At 42.8% G+C, this 21187-nt stretch overlaps 1 protein-coding gene across 1 annotated transcript in view; it reads right to left on the reverse strand.

The window, feature by feature from the left end:
* LOC142661210 (cadherin-1-like) overlaps nt 1-20130 on the reverse strand; it is a 45232-nt gene extending 25102 nt beyond the window's left edge. The window contains exons 1-2 of the mRNA XM_075838544.1: nt 20010-20130; nt 19077-19185 (exon numbers count right to left, since the gene is read on the reverse strand). Of these exons, the coding sequence (XP_075694659.1) occupies nt 19077-19185; nt 20010-20066 (166 nt within the window). The 5' untranslated portion in view covers nt 20067-20130. The remainder of the gene's footprint in view (nt 1-19076; nt 19186-20009) is intronic.
* Between the last annotated feature and the right edge of the window lie 1057 nt (nt 20131-21187).

Here is a 21187-nt window from a genome sequence, read left to right on the forward strand (position 1 = left end):
AAATGCCTGCAAAAAACTGTGTGTGACCTAGGCCTTATATGTGATTGTGAAGGGATTTGGGACAGATCAGCTACATCCGCACTGATGTACATCTTCGCCATCTAGCAGGGCCCACATATTAATGCCATACAGTACCCACATAATAGTGTCAAACAGTACCCACATAATAGTGTCAAACAGTACCCACATAATAGTGGCATACAGTACCCACATATTAGTGCCATACAGCACTTACATAATAGAGCCATACTATGACCAAATACACCTAGTGGCATACAGCACTTACATAATAGAGCCATACTATGACCAAATACACCTAGTGGTATAGAGTGGCCAAATACACTAATCTCGTAATAAACTACCCACCAAAGAGTAGGTTTGGGGTTAAGATTAGTGGACGCTGAGCCCGCGCCTAAACAAAGGCAACTACAACTTTTATTTCCTGTTTATGTCTCTTTGAATGTGCGGAGGGAATGGCGGATGACGGCCGATCACACCTGTCGCATTCCCTGTCCATATTTGGCCATTCCTGGGACCTGTTGATGAAACTGTCGCGTTTCACTCTGATTCGAGTTTCCAGGATGTTTGTTTTGTCATTTTTTAAACTTCCCAGTAACCGGTTCAGGTGAGACGATGACATCAGCGCCCGCAGCTCACGTGGCCAGGTCTGAATCACCGCAAACCGAGGGAGGGGGAGAGACAACACACCAGGAATTTCATCCTCCCTCTGGACTGAAACTTTAGTATCTCACTGATAAGAAGAGACATGGTACGCAGAAGGCATTTAACCCTTACCCTACTGTTCCTTTTCAAACAATAAGGGAGATTTACTAAGTAAAATGCCCCTGAATTCCTGAACAAATTGTGCCAAAAAGCGGAGTACATGCACTACAATTTATTATGTGTTTTAGGGATTTTTTGTACTTTTTACGACAATATTGAAAAATCTCTCCTAATGATTCTGGGAGGTTTTATTACATTTCCACTAAAACTGCAGCTACGTAACCACACAACAATTTTATATATCTAAAGGCGTTATCCAGTCCTATGTAAATAAAGCGTCAACATTGTATCATGAAAAGTTAGAAAACTTTCACTACTCTAGAAAAAATGAAAGCTTAACTCTGATTGGTTGCTATGGTCAAGAAGGCCAGTTAAATTAGGCCCTTTTTTATATAACTTTCTAGGACTCTGCTTGCTGTCAGTGAATAGAAACATTTTTGGTAATTTTTTTTTTTTAAATTATTCACATTCAGAGGCTGAAAACCTGTACTGACCTAGTCCTACCTAGCGGAATTTTTTTTAATCACAAAGCTACTAATTCTTAAAGGGTAATTAAAGTTTTAAAAACTTTTGACATGTCATAGTGACATATCAGAAGTTTTGATCGGTGGGGGTCCGAGCACTGAGACCCCCACCAATTGCTAAAATGAAGCGGTGTGACATTTTAAATTATTATATATTTTTTTAAAGTTTAATTACCCTTTTATCTAAGCAATCCTTTATAACCAAAACACAGCTGCAGCACCCATCTCTCTCCTGTTCTGGACTCCAGGCTGATGGCTCTTTCTTGGGCCTCATGCACATGACTGTTTTATAAATCTGCGTTGCACAGATTCAATAGAATGGCGGCCATAGATATCTATGGGCCCATACTGTACCTCCATTCATATGGCATCTGTATTCTTTTAGGGGCAATATGGACTGCACCGGGCACCATATGGCAGCACATGGAGTGCCTGAAGCTTCGTAATATGGAAATGTAGGCATTCCGTGTGCCACCGTACAGGCCTTACATCGATACAATGTAACAAACTGCAACAGTGTAAACAGAGAGAAGTGGGCATATGCTACAAATGTCTACCCCAGTTGGGCACCATATTTGGTATTTACGTACTGGTTTGAATCGTCCCATTACCAGTTTAGCACTTGTGCTGGCCGCACCTTTTCCCTCCTACACAATATATGGCTATTAAATATTTATGGTCCTGACTGACTCATTGTATAGAGATGGCTGAGCGGTGGCAAGGAGCTTTGAAGATAAACAATAGAGGAAGTTTGCATATGTCTGAGAGCTTGTATATATTTATCCGGCAGCTAGGATCGACCAATCACGAGTGCTGACAGAAGTCGTCCTCAGGGAGTCTTAACACCATTTATTGTGTTTCATAATGAATTCATAGCCATGAGACATTGAGAGCGGTGTTTGAGTGTTTGCCACTTCTTTTATGATATTAATAAATGCTGCCCGGCAGTGCAGTCTATAAAGAGTTAAACTCGTGGGCAATAAGAGTGATATACACACCCCCTCCCCACACGGGGCTCAAACTATGCCACCAAGATGACAAATTAAACCACATGGGAATAAAACCCTCCTGAACCCCAGTTCTACAGTTTATAGGTATCGTTATTTATGGAGGTTTATGGCTTCACAAAGGCCAGCAAACGTAACGTCTACACTCATTACCTTTGTTCACTTATTTTTTAGTTAGTTTGTATTCTGTGCGACCTAAAATAGTCTTTGCTGCTCCCGGAAACCGTCAGCAAGCTCCTGTTGACATGTCTGTTATTTATGTCATATAGGCAAGTATAAGACTACATGGATGTGCATGTGTTAATGAGTAGAGCAGTAGGGTAAATGGAACCATAATTTATTCTGCCTGCTTGTTGGTGGTTTCCAGGTAGCAATAGATGTTTTTTTTCTACACTATACAGAAAATAAATGAACTGAAATGTAAAGAAAATAACAATATTTGCTGACTATGTAATTGCATTTCTCTAATTCTTCTCCATAAGCGGATATGTCTTACAGGACTTCCCTCTTAAGTGCACACATCAGTAATGGATTATATTGCATTGATCCCAATAACGTCCTGTAATATGTATTTCTCAAAAGCACCATTACTTGTCACCGATAATTGATATTTTCAGATACAAAATCACATTAAAATCCAAATTATATATTATGTCTGCTTTTTTTTTAGAAACTTATATATATAACTTATATGTTTGGAGATATTTCTTCATGGGGATTTGCCATTGAAGGACAGCGCAGTCAGCCCCTCCTCGCTGGTTGATAACATGCTCCCGATTCAGTCGCAGATTTTTCTTGGACAATATAAATAATATTCAGACAAATCTCTAAATGATTGCTCCGAAAGCTGAAAACTATAGAAATGGGGTAACATTTTTGCAGCTTTTATAGACTTTACACAATAAGGTTCACATATATTTTTTGTGAACTTGGCCCTTTAAGAAATTCCAATGGTACTTTATGCAGACAGTGTGGTTGTTGAATGAGTAACTTGCAGCCAGACAATGGACAACGTCGTCGTGCAGAATTCCATCTTACTGGAATTTAAGTGACCGAGACAGGAGAGGCGTTTATGGGGCCAGAGCACAACCGGCTGCAAAGTTGACCATTTTTGTAATGAACCGTAACAATAGGAAGAGTTTGGGCATGTTCACACAGAGTTTTATTGCAGGCAGAAAAACCTGCCTACACTTTCTTTGCCGCATTTTTCGGCCACGGTCATTGAACGCCGCGGGCAAAAAACGCTTTCTCTGCCTCCTATTGATTTCAATGGGAGGTCATAAATGGAACCGTGGGAAGAAAGAGAATGTCGCTTTTTTTCCCCGCAAGCGTTTTTTCCACTCGTGGGAAAAAAAGACCTTCGCCTCCCATTGAAATCAACGGGAAGCGATTCGGCCGTTTTTTTTTTACGGGGTTTCCGAGTCAAAAACAGCGCCAAAAACCGCTGTGTCAACTGGGCCTTTAGGTTTGTAATGCAATAAATAAAAAGTTGAAACGTAATGGGTTAAATAGATCTGCATCCTACAACCCTGCGAAAACAGGTTTTACCAGGGAGGCAAAGTGAGAACTTTTTTTTAAACATCAACCATCAAGAGGTTAATGATTAATGGCGGCCATACTGAGGATAAAGGATACGTGTGTACCTGACCAGGGAGCAGCAGGGACTTTATCAGCCTATAAAAATAGGAGGGTAAAGTCCACAGACTCATATGTGAACATTACACATTGTATAAACCCTTTACAACATCAGTGGAAATACCCATTCCTTTGAAAAAACCAAAGGGAAATGGGGCCCTGAGTCCTATACGATCCTATAAGATCTAGTTACTAGGACGCAGACACCTGAACACCTGCCGATTATGAATATTGAGGACAAAGGGATGGAAAACATCTCACTCACCATTATGAGGCCTTCTGGTGACGCTGTGGTCCGGTGGTTAGCGTTTTTGCTTTGCCGCAAGTTGACCATGCATTTAAAGGGACCCTCCGGCCAATTTCCCATGTGCTTTTATTATGATATTCCATGTGTCAGTCTCTCACCTGTTATTTATCTCTATATATCAGACTGGGATGGTTGCTTATCAGCAGTGTGAATCAGGCTCGGTGACTACTTTCTCTACTTGAGTCTAGGGAGATCACCCATCACAGGCTTCAGCAGTTCCTGTACCAAACTAGCTGCACGGCGGGGACGGGGGGGACGGACAGAAACTTCTATCATCAGCTACCACTGATACTTAAACAGGTTCCTGTCACACAGGTATAATGTAGAGGAATACAGTGCAGCCCCCCTGTCTGTATTCTACTGATTTCTCAGCTGATTTAGAAGAATATATAAAGAATGATAATCACGGTGTCCCCCAGCATGCAGAAATGGTATGGTCTTTAGCTGGTCCTGTGATGCTGTGCTGAAGCATTTTGGGGTTGATAGCAAAGCAGAGAGGAAGAGAAAGCTGGGGAAATCTAAGAATCAAGATGGAGACTTTTTTAAATCTCAGGCAAGACAGCAGTTCAAAAAGTAAGTACAGTATACATAAAAGAAGTGTAGTTTGGTATAGAGTCAGGTGGGGAAAGCAGACATGGAAAATTGTGTTTCCATTGGAGGTCTTCTTTAAGACCAACCAAAGCATAGGCTTTACATGTTGTCATGGGTTCCTCCTGGTTATCTTGCACAATCCATAAAAATATGCTTAGAAAATCAATTTTCTGATAAAATATTGGCCCTAGATTGTTCGTGCATGCTTGGAGCAAGATATATGGACCTTTATAGGGATCAGCTTGGCACAGGAACCAATGTGGGCACACTCTCTATGTAGGGCTACAAAATATGTTGGCGCTATATTAATACTATGTAAAAATTATTTAAAAAAATTACTATCTATCGTCTTTGTGTGAGAAAGGCTCGGATTGGGTGACCGCACAGATATTTTCTGTATACAGTATCAATGAATTATGATCACTGGAAAGTCTTATTATTTTGCTCTACATGGTCCAATTCCCATCAAAACATCAGATTGAAAAATCTGTTCTAAATATCAATTTGACCATAAACACATTCATGATACATAGCCTCCATATCCAGTTAGATCACCATGGATGGCCCAACCAGTAGAGACTGACCCCCTTGCCCTCGGCTTCATTGCACCCCGTTTCTATGATCAGTCCAGGCTTCCAGCATTTGTTATCTGACCCCATTCTGCATCCTGATCTATAATGCTGTCGGGTAATGACAGATTATCAGATATCAGCTGCAATATTGCACAATATATAGACGATTTCACAAAGTTTCTTTTGATCCTAGATGAAGTCCCTCCTATCAGTGGTCATTCAGAACTGACGTATCTTGTCATCATACACATCTATAGTGTGAGCACAGATACTTCACAACAGCTTTGATGAGCATTTCCTGCTTACACAGCAATTAGTTAATTAACATAGGAGCGGTCCCTTTGAAGTGGGGCAACTTGGCTGGAGATGTGTTGTTGCCATTATAACCCATGGGCTTGGCCAGAACAATACCCCTCCCTGTGCCTTTGGGCACAATTGCATCATGGTATTGTGCAATATTAGATATATCACATTCCTTTTCAGCCCATAGCTTAAAATAGTCCAGTACAGCTATACATAGATATATTTGCATGGTTTCATATGGACTGATTATAATCAACCCCTTAGGCAACCCGTACCGCCATTCTAGGGAGAGAGGGTACAAGTGTCAGGATGTCCTCAGCTAAATACATGGCCGGTAGAGGGTGCCCATATTGGTAGTAGCTGCCGAATACGAGCCAGCCCTAGGAGGGGAAGTTAATAGACCTCCAACCTCATATAACCCTCTGGATAGCTAAACAGCAAATCATCCACAGTTTCTACTGTCTGGATCTGCCAAAAAATCCATGCACCTGCCCTCCCTACTTCTAAACCAGATCCTGAAATTATCAGAATATGCCAATGTAGCAGTTGCCAGCCACTTTGCATGTTCTCCCCCATGCATTTCAATCTATCATCTCAGCATGGCGGTAAAGGATTTGTTTTCTTTTAGATGAGTCTAGTCTAAAGTTGTAGCAGACGCTTCCATAGGTTTGCATTGAGTTGTACAATATGCGCAACTCAATGCTACTGCAATGTAACTGTACTTTATGTAACTGACAATGTCATAGGAGAGACAACTACTGCCCCGTTGCATGGCAGGATAGTGCCCCTTTGCATGGCAGGATAGTGCCCCTTTGCATGGCAGGATAGTGCCCCTTTGCATGGCAGGATAGTGCCCCTTTGCATGGCAGGATAGTGCCCCTTTGCATGGCAGGATAGTGCCCCTTTGCATGGCAGGATAGTGCTATGAAAGTCACAGTGCAGAACGACCTTTATAATCGGCACAATACCAAGTTGGTAATCATTCCTCCCTTCACCATCATCATCCTCAACTTCCAATAGCACCTAAACAGTGGCATATAAAAATGATGGTAAGGCCCTATAACAAAGATAAAAATAAGGCTCCTTGCAGGTGCTGCTTGACACCAACATGTTCCTAATCACCCTCAACAAGAGGTCCTGGTGTCTCGATCCCATTTTCATAACTCAACACATTTTCCGCTTATAACATTGCTCCACCTGTGCAGATAAGATCCCGGCAAAGGTTCTCACCAACCATTAAATTGGGGAGAATACCCTAAAGGCCCTATAGTATGGGCTACCTCTATGGTTCGGATGCCCTTTCATCTAAAACTGGTCATATCCATAACATAGCTGTTGGGTGAATGATCATCTGGTCAACATCGATCTTCTCCGACTCCTCCGTTATGTTTGGAAGAAACAAAATATCTGTCTAATCCCCATTTTCCCCCTTGGGAGACAAGTGGGGGACATGTCAAACTATCCCGTCTAAATCGGCAAGATCCGACAACAAAGATCTCTTGTCCATGGTCAGCTCAAGTCCGGTAGTGAACAAAAAAAAAGCCTAATCGTACGCATTATCGAAGCTTGTAAAAGCACCCTAACTAATCATGCTTAGGGCCAGGAGCTAATCTGCCTTGAGATCAATGACAGTAATAAAATAATTAAAATCTAATAGTATCTACAAGTAAAAACAAAATAAAATAAAAATTATTTCGGCACTCATGACCCTGATCATTCTAACAACCATGGGTTATTTTATGTTTTTCCAATTAACTTTTTTTTTAGAACAGAAGAAACATTCAATTTAATTTTCCAGCGTCCATAGACGATACAGTGTCTAGAACTGCGCCGGAATCACTTATTTTCGTTAATTATTCACATGTCTGACTCGTCTAGGCAGCAGTAGGAGAGATTTTGCAAGAATTTAGAACAAAAAAGTTCTTAGTCTAAAAGTTAAAGCGTGACAATAGTTTTGAACATGCAAAAAGTCATTAAATATAGACGAGGGGAAATTTATACAAAAAGTGCTGAAGAAAAGTTGTTGTTTCACTTCCTAAAATCTGCAACCAAAACAACGGTGTCATCTGTAGCAACCAATCAGATTTCAGTTCTCATAATTTACATCATACAGGGTTTTTTCCCCTTTAATTCCTCTTTTAAGTTGTGGGAAAAAGAGAAGAAAAAAAAGAAGTAAACCTAAATAGTAATATTTCCTTTAGGTGGTTTGTTCTTAGGATTGGTGCATTTAGAAAGTTTTGGCCGGCAAGATTTAAATACTGAAAGATGATTGGTCGGCCATTTTTAAAACCAAAAAACCCTTTAAGTCCCGGGTTAGACAAAGCCCTTTGGCTGGTCCTGATCCAGAAGCATTGCAGAAGAAACACAAGATTCTTCCATAGTTTAAATTTAAACAAAATGACTGTAGATACTTTGCTTCATTCAACAAACAACTACCCGGATTCGAGACGATTGTTTTAGGCTATGTTCACATCTGTTTTGGAGGCTCCATTAGGGGCGCCTGTCGGCAGATCCGGCAGGGTTTACCGGAGACAATTGTGCAGCATGCTGCGCTATTGTGTCCGATAAAATCATGGACACTCCTACGGAAAGCCGAAGGACCCTATTAAAGTCAATGGGTCCGTTGGCAGGTCTCCGTTGTGTAACGGAACCGTTGGTTCCGTTATTCCCTTGTTCTGCTCCTCTGATGGAGCGGAACAACGGAACAGCACAATGGAGGTGTGAACAGAGCCTTATTGCCACAAACGCAGATTATTGGTATCTGTATCATATTATGTGTCCATACTAAAGCTATTTATACTGGCAGCAGGAAGATGTATGACGACAAGTGGAGACACGCTGTGTTCTGGGCAATTTACAGGAGTCTTTTTTATGCTGAGGAATTTGAGGCGCTGCTGGAATCCCCCCCGGGAGACTTTGTTACTAATAAACCTCATAATTGTTTTCGGTCTCAGGTGAACAAAATCCTTTCACTATATCGGCAACTGAAACAATCTTTTACAAATATTAGAAAATAAGAATTCCACTTTTTTTCCTGTGTACTTATTACGAGGTCTGTAAAGTGTTTAAAAAAAACAACTAAAAAAACTTTCAATAAAAAAAGAACAAAACAAGATATGTATAAAACAGATTTTCTTTTGCAGTCAATGGCAGGTAAAATAACGAATGACAACATAAAATGAGTAAAAAAAAAAATGCAAGTCAATGTGAATAATAATAATAATAAAATTATATTTATAATCCAAAAAGGAGGAAAACCACCTCTGGGTGACGATGTTTGAGAGTCCCCCTCATTCGCTTCAGCACAAGCTATTTATTAATCCATGTTCCATCACTTCCCTTAAATGCAATCTAATCTATTGCTCCCAGTTATCAGTCATTCCATTGGTAAACGGTTTACCATTTCTTGATGTAGCAAACTATCCAATTTTTGAGAACCTCTAGATTAACATAAATATAGAAGAACGATATAATGCTGCTATTTTCTCTATTATGGTGCCATATTTTGGGTTAGTGACCCTCTAATTTATCTGTTTTTAGTGTATTATTAAACTTCTAATGCTAAAATCCCGCTTTACCTCATGACGAATGACTATCCCAGTTACGTTTCCACCTGCACATCAATTTACCAGGTGTACATGGCTATAGAAGATGAATAGAAGTATAATAGATATCAATAACATGGGGTAACAGCCAGATTATTATATTCTTACCTCTAACTGATATTCTTGAGGTAGAAGGTGGAATGCCAAAGTAATAAGATCAAGAACCAAGCCGGCCAGAATTAAAGAAAAATGCAGGACAATGCAAAATCTCCAGACGCAGGAAAGTCATTATATCCAGAACATTGTGTAGAAATGGGATATAGATATGGACCTGATAGGGTCTTGGTCACACATTGGCCTAATGGTGAGAGTAAAGCCAGCCATATACAGTATATTTCTGCAGACTACTGTATTTAATAGGGTTGGCTGACAACTTCTGGTGGCGGTATATCCAGACGTTTGTGGGAAAAGGACCAGCCATCTTGGATTCTTTTAGCTTCCTGCCTATAGTTATACTATGTCCATGGCCGGTCTGCAGTGCAGGCCACCCTAGAAATGTGAGGAGGAGGGGAATGAGGTGCCATATTGTTGTCACTTTCTTTCCACCATATGGCCGACCTGCCCAGGCTAGGAGGTGGCTGAGTTTTGCACATCGGGAATGGGGACTATGAAGGAATTTTAATAGAAGACATTCCCCAAATGTTGCATTTATACATGGAGACTGAATTACTTGTCATAGTCTGCGGGAACGTAACGCTATACCAGAGGCGGATTCTAATGAGCGCAATCTGGGTAAGTGCCCGTGGCCCGAGGCTGTACCACCAACTAAAACAAGACACTGCAGGGTGATCTCAAGTCCCTGCGTGTTACCAGCCAGGTGAACAAGATAAATATTCTCTGCCCTTGAAGTAACTGGAGTTACAGGAAACACAGGAGGGGAGAAAGGTAATCCTTTATTTACACAGTGAAATTGAGGTGTGAGGTATTTAACTATTTACTCACAGTCCTTAGTCACATTGACTCATCTAGACCTCCTGGGTTCATTTATGTTCCGTGAATCTGGAACCCGGTTATTATAATGACTGACAACAAAGAGTTTTACACGCTACGATTTAGCTGTTAAAATGCGAAGGATTGTAGAACGTAGTCTGACATTGGGACGCCGGTCACTCCTGATGACGGAGGTTTACAGAATGATCACCAAATGATGATCTTCACCCTGTGGGAGCCAAGTGCACTGAATTCTCCTCCTTAGGTTGATTCTAGAACATACAGAACATTGAGACAAACAAAAAGTGAAACGGAGGACTTCGTTACGCAAGAAGAGGATGGGCCACCTCGAGGTTCTCCCTTGGAAAGTTAGCAGACGCTTTAGATCAGTGACACATTTCTCATTCAGTCATCACTTCTAAAGAAGAAAATCTCTGATGTCGGGACATTAGGTCACAGAGACATTCAGGAGAAATAACTTTACAAGTCTGTGCTTATCCTCAGGGGCGTAGCTAGAGGCTCATGGGCCCCGATGCAAAAATTCTTACTGGGCCCCCCCCCCCCCCCCCGCAAACTTCTCATGGCCGACTCCACTTTCAGCTGCATCGCTGGGTCTCCTAAGTGACCCAACAATGCAGCACTAGCAGCCGGGGGCGTCACTAAGGCTGGGTTCACACACACTATTTACGGACGTAATTCGGGCGTTTTAGCATTGAATTACGTCCGAAAATGCGGCTCAAAAGCGTCGGCAAACATCTGCCCATTCATTTGAATGGGTCTTACGATGTTCTGTGCCGACGGTCATTTTTTTTTACGCGTCGCTGTCAAAAGGCGGCGCGTAAAAAAGTGCCTGTCACTTCTTCAGACGTAAATGGAGCCGTTTTCCATGGACTCCATGGAAAACCAGCTTCAGTTACTTCCGTAATGGACGCAGCAAAAGACGCCTGCACATGCCATTACGGCTGAAATTACGGTGCTGTTTTCTCCTGAAAACAGCACAGTAATTTCAGCCGTAACGGACGCTGCCGTGTGAACATACCCTCAGGGCTTAAAATGTCTGGGAAATAGCCCCAATACATATGTGTCCGCCCCCAAAAACATGTGTGTATAGGATACAGCATAGCATATCTATAGCACTACGACCCTATAAACTATGGATAGGATTAGATACAGTGGCTGAGCAGACAGTATCACACATGATAGGATTAGATACAGTGGCTCAGAAGGCAGTATCACACATGATAGGATTAGATACACAGCTCAGCAGACAGTACCACACATAATAGGATTAGATACAGTGGCTCAGCAGACAGTATCACACATGATAGGATTAGATACAGTGGCTCAGCAGACAGTACCACACATGATAGGATTAGATACAGTGGCTCAGCAGACAGTATCACACATGATAGGATTAGATACAGTGGCTCAGCAGACAGTATCACACATGATCGGATTAGATATAGGGCCCAGCAGACAGTATCATACATGATTGGATTAGATACACAGCTCAGCAGACTGTATCACACATGATAGGATTAGATACAGGGCCCAGCTCGCTGACATTGCGGCTCCAGCGCTGGACCCAGGATAGGTAAGAATAATAATTTTGCTTCTTTATGTTACTGATTATTTTTGTGTTTGTGTTTTTTTACAGGTTCGGTTGTTGGACTTCGGATACGAGGACTTCAATGACGGCGTTTTTTTTATTCTCAATAAAATGGTTAATGAGGGTTGTATTTTTTTATTTCAATAAAATATTTTTTCTATGTGCTTGTATCTTTTTAAACTTTATTATCACCGCCTTAGTAATGGCCGCCGGCTGATTGACAACCTCCATTACTAAGGCGAGGCTTAATGTTAGTCGGTGCAGAGGCTACACTAACCCCCATTATTACCCCGGTACCCACCGCCACCAGGGGTACTGGGAAGAGCCGGGTACGAACCAGTACCCGACCATCTGTAGTGACGGGCAGGCACCGGGGTGGCCGCAGGCTGGTAGTATTAGGCTGGGGAAGGCCAAAAACAGTGGCCCTTCCCACCCTTGTAATGCTGCCTGCTGCTGCTGTGTTGTATCTGGCTGGTTATGAAAATTGGGGGGGACCCGACATAGTTCTTTCCATTTTTTTTTTTTATTTTTTTTTTAAATGACGTGGGGTCCCCCCCATTTTCATAACCAGCCAGATACAATAAAGCAGCAGCAGGCAGCATTACCAGGATGGGAAGGGCCACTGTTTTTGGCCTTTCCCCTCCTGATAATACCAGCCTGCGGCCACCCCAGTGGCCGACCATCACTACAGATGGTCAGGTACTGGATCGTACCCGGCTCTTCCCAGCACCCCTGGTGGCGGTGGGTACCGGGGTAATAATGGGGGTTAGTGTTAGCCTCTGCATCGGCTAACACTAAGCCCCGCCTTAGCAATGGATGCTGTCAATCAGCCGGCGGCCATTACTAAGGCGGTAGTAATATAGTTTAAAAAAAAAACATAAAGACATAGAAAAAATATTTTATTGAAATTAAAAAAAAACCCACACAGCCCTCATTAACCATTTTATTAAAAAAGCTGTCATCGAAGTAGTCCTGGAATCCGCCGTAGTCCAACGACCGAACCTGTAAGAAAACACACAAAAAATGATTAGTAACACATGTGTTAGGGTATGTGCACACACACTAATTACGTCCGTAATTGACGGACGTATTTCGGCCGCAAGTACTGGAAAAAACACAGTGCAGGGAGCCGGGCTCCTAGCATCATACTTATGTACGACGCTAGGAGTCCCTGCCTCGCTGCAGGACAACTGTCCCGTACTGAAAACATGATTACAGTACGGGACAGTAGTTCCACGGAGAGGCAGGGACTCCTAGCATCATACATAACTATAATGCTAGGAGCCCGGCTCCCTGCACTGAGTTCGGTCCGGTACTTGCGGCCGAAATACGTCCGTCAATTACGGACGTAATTAGTGTCTGTGCACATACCCTAAGGCTTAGATACAGGGCCCATGTGTGATACTGTCTGTGGGACCCTGTATCTAAGCCTACCACAAGGTAGGCTTAGATACAGGGTCCAGCAGACAGTAATCTTATACAGTATAAGATTACTGTGTGCTGGGGCCCTGTATCTAAACCTACAGTGTGGTAGGCTTAGATACAGGGCCCAGCAGACAGGATCACGCATGGGCCATGTATCTAAGCCTACCATGTGATTGGCTTAGATACAGGGCCCAGCAGACAGGATCACACAATCTGTGATCCTGTCTCATGGGCCCCTAAGCCTGATACATCGTAGGCTTAGGGGTTGTGCAGTCCCTAAACATTGATGGCCTATCCACAGGATAGGCCATCAATAGCTGATGTGTCGCCCGGGACCCGCAAATCAGCTGTTTTGAAGGGGCCGCAGCACTCGTACGAGAGCTGCTTCCCCTTCATTTCACTACTCGCTCACACTGTGAATCGCCGACACCGATTCACAGTGTGACCGGAATGAAGTGACAGGAATGAAGGGGAGCAGCTCTCGTACGAGTGCTGCGGCCCCTTCAAAACAGCTGATTGGCGGGTCCCGGGAGTCAGACCCCGCCAGTCAGGGCTAACCTTACCTTCCTCTTCGGCCGCGGCGGGAGTTCTGTAGTCTCGATGCTGTGCGCGGCGGCATGGCGCTGTGACGTCATGCGCTGCGCACAGCGCTTGACGTCAGGACCTCCGCTGCGATCCGGAACCAGGAAGGTAAGTAAAGTATGTTACTATAGTAACAGGGGCCCGCGGCCCGAGTTACTATAGTAAGTTTTTATTGATGTGGTGCGGGGGGGCCGTGGGCCCCCCTGGCTTCGGGGCCCGGTCGCAATTGCGACCGCTGCGACCCCTATAGCTACGCCAGTGCTTATCCTCCCAAACTCTGTGACCTGACCCTAACTATGACCAAAGTTTCATCATCATCATCATCATCATCACAATGTCCTGAAGCTAAGGCTTTCCCAATGAGAGTTCTAGATCCTATAAGGGTATGTTCACACGCACTGTTTTCAGACGTAATGTTTTACGCTTCGAATTACGTCTGAAAAAACGGCTCCATTACGCTTACAAACATCTGCCCATTGCTTTCAATGGGTTTTACGGTGTTCTGTGCCCACGAGGTGTAATTTACGCGTCACTGTCAAAATACGGCGCGTAAAAAGACGCCCGCAAAAAAGAAGTGCATGTCACTTCTTGGGACGTTTTTGGAGCCGTTTTTCATTGACTCCATTGAAAAACAGCTCCAATAACGTCCCTAAAATACGCTGTGAAAAACACGAGTTGCTACAAAAACGTCTGAAAATCAGAAGCTGTTTTCGCCTGAAAACAGCTCTGTGTTTTCAGACGTTTTTGGTCACTGCGTGTGAACATACCCTTAGGGTATGTTCACACACACTAATTACGGACGTAATTCGGGCATTTTTGCCCTGAATTACGTCCGAAAAATGCGCCTCGATAGCGTTGACAAACATCTGCCCATTGAAAGCAATAGGCTGACGTTTGTCTGTTCACACGAGGCGTATATTTACGCGCCGCTGTCAAATGACGGCGCGTAAATTGACGCCCGCGTCAAAGAAGTGACCTGTCACTTCTTTGGCCGTAATTGGAGCCGTTATTCATTGACTCCAATGAAAAGCAGCGCCAATTACGTCCGTAATGGACGCAGCGTTCAAGCGCCTGCACATGCCGTTACGGCTGAAATTACGGGGATGTTTTCTCCTGAAAACATCCCCGTAATTTCAGCCGTTACGGACGCTGTCGTGTGAACATACCCTTAGAGTTCTAGCTTCAATAAAGGTTCTAGATCCAATACGAATTCTGGCTTTAATAACATTTCTAGATTTAATAAGTTCTAGCTCTAATAAAAGTCTTGCTTCAGAAAGGTTCTAGATCCAATAAGAATTCTAGCATCAATTACAGTTCTAGCTCCAATAAGTGTTCTAGATCTAATAAGAGATCATTCAGGAGAGATACCTTGACCAAAGTCTTCTCTCATCCTCTCAAAGACCTTAAAATATAAATCAGTTCTGACCACCACAATATCTTCATTGTCACCATGAAGATGTCCTGGTGTCCCCTTATATCAAGATACAACAACCTTCGGCACTTCAGCTATTGTGAAACTACAATTCCCAGCATGCCCCGACAGCCTTTGGCTGGAATAATACAATCTTTGTCTGTTAGTGCATACTGGGAGTTGTAGTTTCATAACAGCTGGAGTGCCGAAGGTTGCTGACCTCTGCGCTAGGAGTTTCATCCATGATATGGGTAATTTGCTTTCATGCTTGTTCCAGAAGAGATCCTACAAATAACTCGTAGTGTAATATCGCTCTCAAGTTCTATATGATTTCCAAATTTCATTTGTGCAAAACCGAACAGACTTTTTGCTTAGATCTGGGATTTTAAGCTTCACAAGCTGCTGATGCGTCGCCACCTGACACTCCAAAAAAAGCTAAATTATAGAGGTCAATGAGAAGAAACAATACAAAAAAAAAAAGAAGAAAAAGAATAAGCTAAATCAACGCTATGTGTATCATAGATCTCAGGGACCACAGCTATGGGGGTTATGGTCTCCATATGTTTTTCTATAGTAGCTCAATGGACAGGATACAAATATCTAAAGAATATTTCCCCTGTAAATATAAGTCCTTGCATTCTGTTAAGTTGTTACAACCTCGTTTCTTAATTTTATCTGTTTCTGGGAAAGGTGGGTGATAAAATGACTACTTTTACAATTTCCACAAGCATTATCACCCATCTTTCCTAGGCCCCTGCATCCAAAACTGTCCAATTCTGCTACTTCTGAGCTACAATATTGGCCATATGGGTTGGTCATTCAGCTTTTCTACAGCCAGATACAATAGTTGAATAAGATGTTTAATAACTTACATACTATAAACTTTTGTTGCATATAATGAGGTGATAATATGCTAATTTATGCTGTAATAACACCGCTGTAAAATATTATTTTTTGTACTGTACACATTGCACTCGGACTAGGGCAAGGCAAAGACTAATTCCCAGACACCCAGGAAAACAGAATGTCATACAACTGGTTTCTACAATTGTTCCAGCACAGCCCACAATACACACCCGTGAGCGCAGCGGGCTTGTGATAACAAGTCACTGTACGCACCGTCACCAGAGAAATAAGAGGTGTGGAGGGACAGGCCGCCATGTCGAGAGCATTCCCAGAAAAGAAACCGAAATGAATATGTCAGAGGGGATTTATAAAATATCCATCATTTATTATATGTTTTTATCAGCTGGGACTTTCCATGGAAAAATCCCTTTGTAATTATTCTCACAGTAGTTGTACAAAATGAGAAGCGGTCACCTTGGACTGAGTCTTACGGGAAAAATACATTTTAATAGAAATGACACCAGTTTCATCACACGATGTCGGGAGACGCGCTGCCGACATGATAGAAATGTATGAGGACGAACGATCGTTACTACGATCGCTCGTCCCCAAACATAGCTCCTTGTGAAAGGTGCAAACGAGCGCCGATCAACGATCATCTAAGAAGACCCTTAGATGACATGCTGTATTCTTGTCTAGCTGACGGTGGGTTAGATAGGAGGCCCACTATGTCATTAAGTGGCACCGCACCTAATACACCTGGCGCCGACCCAGGCTTTATTTATGGACTTTATAGACATGGCCATATTAAAAGCAGGTGGGCTGGTTCCTTAAGAGCTGTATGTGACTACTCCCTAATTTAGGCAATTGGGTTGTGCCAGATGGCCCAACAGGTGATGAAACCCACAAGCCCTTGCTTCTGCTCCACACACGAGACCAGGCCCAGCAATGGATCCTAGCCCCTTAATTTCTACCAATACCATTTACTAATGGGCCCGTGACCCAATGACCAAGCATTTCATATTGAGATATCGGGCGTGATGACATCACCATTCCTTGCCCAGGAGCATGGGACAGTCTCACTCTAGCCCCCATGTAGCTCCTCTCCCCCCACGGTGAAAAAACATAGGATATAATACAACCCTCTAGAGCTGTATCTTATAGAGTGCTCCATACATCAGTTCCTGCCATCATTAACGATGGAAATAGAAACGGACACAATGTATCTAAGGCACAAAATGAATTATACATGTAAACCACGTGATGAGGCTTTTTACAGCTGCACTCTGTCTCATCAATGTCCTAATGACATAATTATCCTCAATTACACAGATCCTCCCTGGTACGATGTACGATGAGGCTATGAAGCTATGAAACTGTAAGTAATAAATACTAGGCCCACCCAAGCCTGGGGATAGAAGGCATACAGGGGAACTGAGCAATACTGCACACCCTACTGAAAGCACTTTCAACCAATACATGGAATTTGATTGTTGAAACTACCGCAGAGAGGAAAGGGGAAGCTAGAACTGGCCGCAGACGAAAGAGGAACGTCTACAAGTTCATAGATGATCAGTCATTCAACCGGCACCTCCAAGAACAGAGTCTATAAAAGCTGCCCTATGGTATGATGCACTACACAAACTAGTTCACACCCAAGGGAAACGCTTGCATGCCAATTTTCACAAACACGCGCTTCTTTCATTGAATATCTGTTGGGCGGTGGCCTTGAGAATAATCAATTGTGTAAAAACATCACGATAGCTGGCCGAGACTGTTGAAATTACTTGTTATAGCAGATCCATTGCTATAGAGGTGTCAATTCCCAACCAAACCGCTGCTTGGGGAAGTGTAGTTTCGGCACCAGCCGTGACTCCTGCCACTGTCCCCAGGTGTGCCAAATTTGGGCTCAGCGGAAGAAGGAGGTGGTGGCCATATCTAGGAAATGATGGCTGAGAGAGCAAATGAAGGAAGGGTTGGTGAATGTGGGCGTTCATGGGTGTTGTCATAGGATCAAACGCTCACATTAGGGATACCTTATATATTAGAAGACTTTTATTTAACATCGTTGAGCTACCTCAAAAAATATCATGAATTCAAAGTAGTTTGTAGGGTGGACCGAGGCTACATGTAAACCACTGAGCATATTAGGTTTTATCTCCCCCCCCCCCCCTGAATATTCAGTGTTGTCAATAACAGAGGAATTTGGGCAATCAATTGGATACCAGAGGGCATTAAGGAATTCTTTAGTTCCACAGAGGTGACAAAGAAAAGACTAATTCGCAGATAACATTCCCAATAGAAGTAACATAAACACTCTCCGTATTGTAAAAAGGGACAGTACTTATCTCTAGAGACCTGAGACATCCCAACTGATCACTGTCAATCAATATTCACTATGAAATGAATAAACGCTTGTGGCGCGGTCACATGATTAGTATTAGAACGCATATTTTTCTGGTCGGTTTGTGTGTGAATAGACTTTAATGCACTACATTAATTAAAGGGACTGTCTGCTTTCAGGTCACCTTATCTCATATGCTCTTTTAGTCATGTTCAGCTGGTAGGGAGGGTGACCCTATTGGAGGAACTCAATGTGAAAAATGAACGGCAATGGCGCACTCCAGACAGAATGGGCATATACATTGCTGTTCCTCTGCCCCAAATCTGGTAGGGATGAGATTTTGGGGTTGATCTCGCCTTTAAAGGGTTTGTTCAATGTAAGCAACCAATTCCCACATGCTAATCCCCCAGCCAATGACATTAAAGCATGCCAGGGTGCCCATGGAAACTTTTTGTTTTCAATAGTAGCTTGTGGTCCTTGAGTACTGCATCCAGATAAGGGGGGGGTCCTGCGCTATTGGTAGAATTACATCTGTAATGTCTACGTGGGATATCAACCGGTTAACTTGACCAAAAGTAAACCACTCAAAGATTCGTTCTTACCTTGACCCAAAACCGTTCCTGCTTTCAGAGACCTGGGCACGGTAAAATGATAATTGTTTTCCGTAAATCCGAAAACGCAAAGCTCCCATTCTGCCAATCCTCCAGCAATCTGCCACAGAGACGAAAATGGGTTTGCAATGCAGAATTAGTATTCAAAGTCATATGTAGTGTGTGTATATATATATCTCACTATACAGTACATCTGCTACTGAAAATCAAGGAGAACGATACAGAAAGACGTATGTAGTATTCAAATGGATGAATTTGGGGCACACTAGGCCATACAGGATGGTTGGATAACTGGAGAAAAAAAAATAAGAACTGCTGGAAGTTGTAGTGCAACCGAAGATAGGGTACCAAAGCCGGCTCTTAGTTTGGTCTATGGAGTAGTCACTCGGCTATGTCACTCCTTTATAGCATTTTAATGTCACGTTCACGTTCAAGGGGTTCAGTATAAATATAAGACTCATACAACCGAGCTCATTTAATTCTTCAGTATACTCTGAGTTACATTTTAGTCCCCAGGAGCTGATCTTGGGGTTTCCGAGGTGGCATGGGCTTGGGGTGGAGGGGTGCTGTCTTTCTATGGTACGGCAGTCTATATGTGCACCTAGAGCACATGGTCTATATAGACTTGAATGAGTTACATTAGCGTTATTTGTATCATTAAATAGATCTCTGTTGGGAATTATCTTCCAAAAACATTGAATATAACAATAAAGGGGGATCAGAAGTCATATTAGAAGATGCTACTTTCTGGAATCAGCAGTAGATACTTGGTGCCGACTTACAGCAGATATACCGGGAAACACAACAGTGACTATAAAACATTTGAGCAGACCTGACGGAGGACTTGTCAACAGTGGAGGGTCCTAGGGTAATAAATAGTTAATAATCAACTCATTTGGGACAATTGTAAGTTACATGACTGACCTGCAGGAGAAAACACAGCAGCACAAGTCCACGGTTGCTTCTGTTTTTCATCCCCATTGGGGACTCCAGTTGAGAGGATATTCCAAGAAAGTCTCCTCAGACGGTGATGTAGTCCTTGCAGAGTTCTGCTTACAGTAGGACTGTGCCTGGTGGGTGCGCACTGATCTCCTGGGCTGGGCAGGGCTTCTTCAGGTGTGGTCACCTGGGGGCGGCCAGGTAGAGCAATCAGTGGGTGGTGACTTCACCAGTTTGTATCAGGTTGGGTGAAACATAGTATCAGTGAGTGAAGTTTAGTCATAGTTTAGTTCTCCGTCACATACAAGGAAGAAGTTTTGGATATTGTGGGAGCAGTATTGATAATCTGCAAGGTGGTTGGGGTGCAATCTCATGTCAGTAGCAGGGACAGTGTCCATGGAGCCTCCTCGTCTCACGACTCTGACTTCTCCATTAGTGGTAAAAGCAGGGAGTGTCCAAACTAATAGTGAATATAACCGAGGAAGGTTTCTAATGACAGGACATCTGCCTGTTTGTTAACAACAATGAATATAGCGCAGAACTGACACATTCTACTTTCAGACCCACTCGACGTCTCGACAATTCATTATTTAAACCGCTGTCTGAGCTGCTCCATTATATTTTATAGGTTGGAAATAATTTTACAGGAAAAAAATTAGTTTCCATTGCAGTAAAATAAATCTCGGCTATTCCCCATATTGGCGTTTTCTGATATGTTTCTACTCTACGTGGCATTTAGATCATACATTTTTAGCTTACTTTTTTATCCCATGTATTAGATCGTTACACCCGATTAGATATAAGGATTATTGCTACGTTGGGTCATTTTTCAGTTGGATCTTAGTGAAAATTAATGAGTGAACCCGGTCTTATATGATATCGGTCATTTATAATACGTTTTCTTGTCACAGAGGTTAATTGTACTGTCCTATAGGATATATGGAGGCACAGTGTAGCGGGTTTTATTGCATGCTGTATCACGCCGGTTACTCCCCTATGGCGAACCATGTAAAAGTCCACAGAATGTGTGTACAGCTCCGTAATACAGAACTGCAGGGGCGCTGTGTGCCGCTGTACAGGCTCCATACACACAGCTTTGCCAGCACACCTCAACTGTCCGGCTCCCGAGTACGACCTCTGCATGCTGCCATATAGGCTCATTC

This window comes from Rhinoderma darwinii, chromosome 9 (genome assembly GCF_050947455.1).
Source record: "Rhinoderma darwinii isolate aRhiDar2 chromosome 9, aRhiDar2.hap1, whole genome shotgun sequence".
Taxonomy (NCBI): domain Eukaryota; kingdom Metazoa; phylum Chordata; class Amphibia; order Anura; family Rhinodermatidae; genus Rhinoderma; species Rhinoderma darwinii.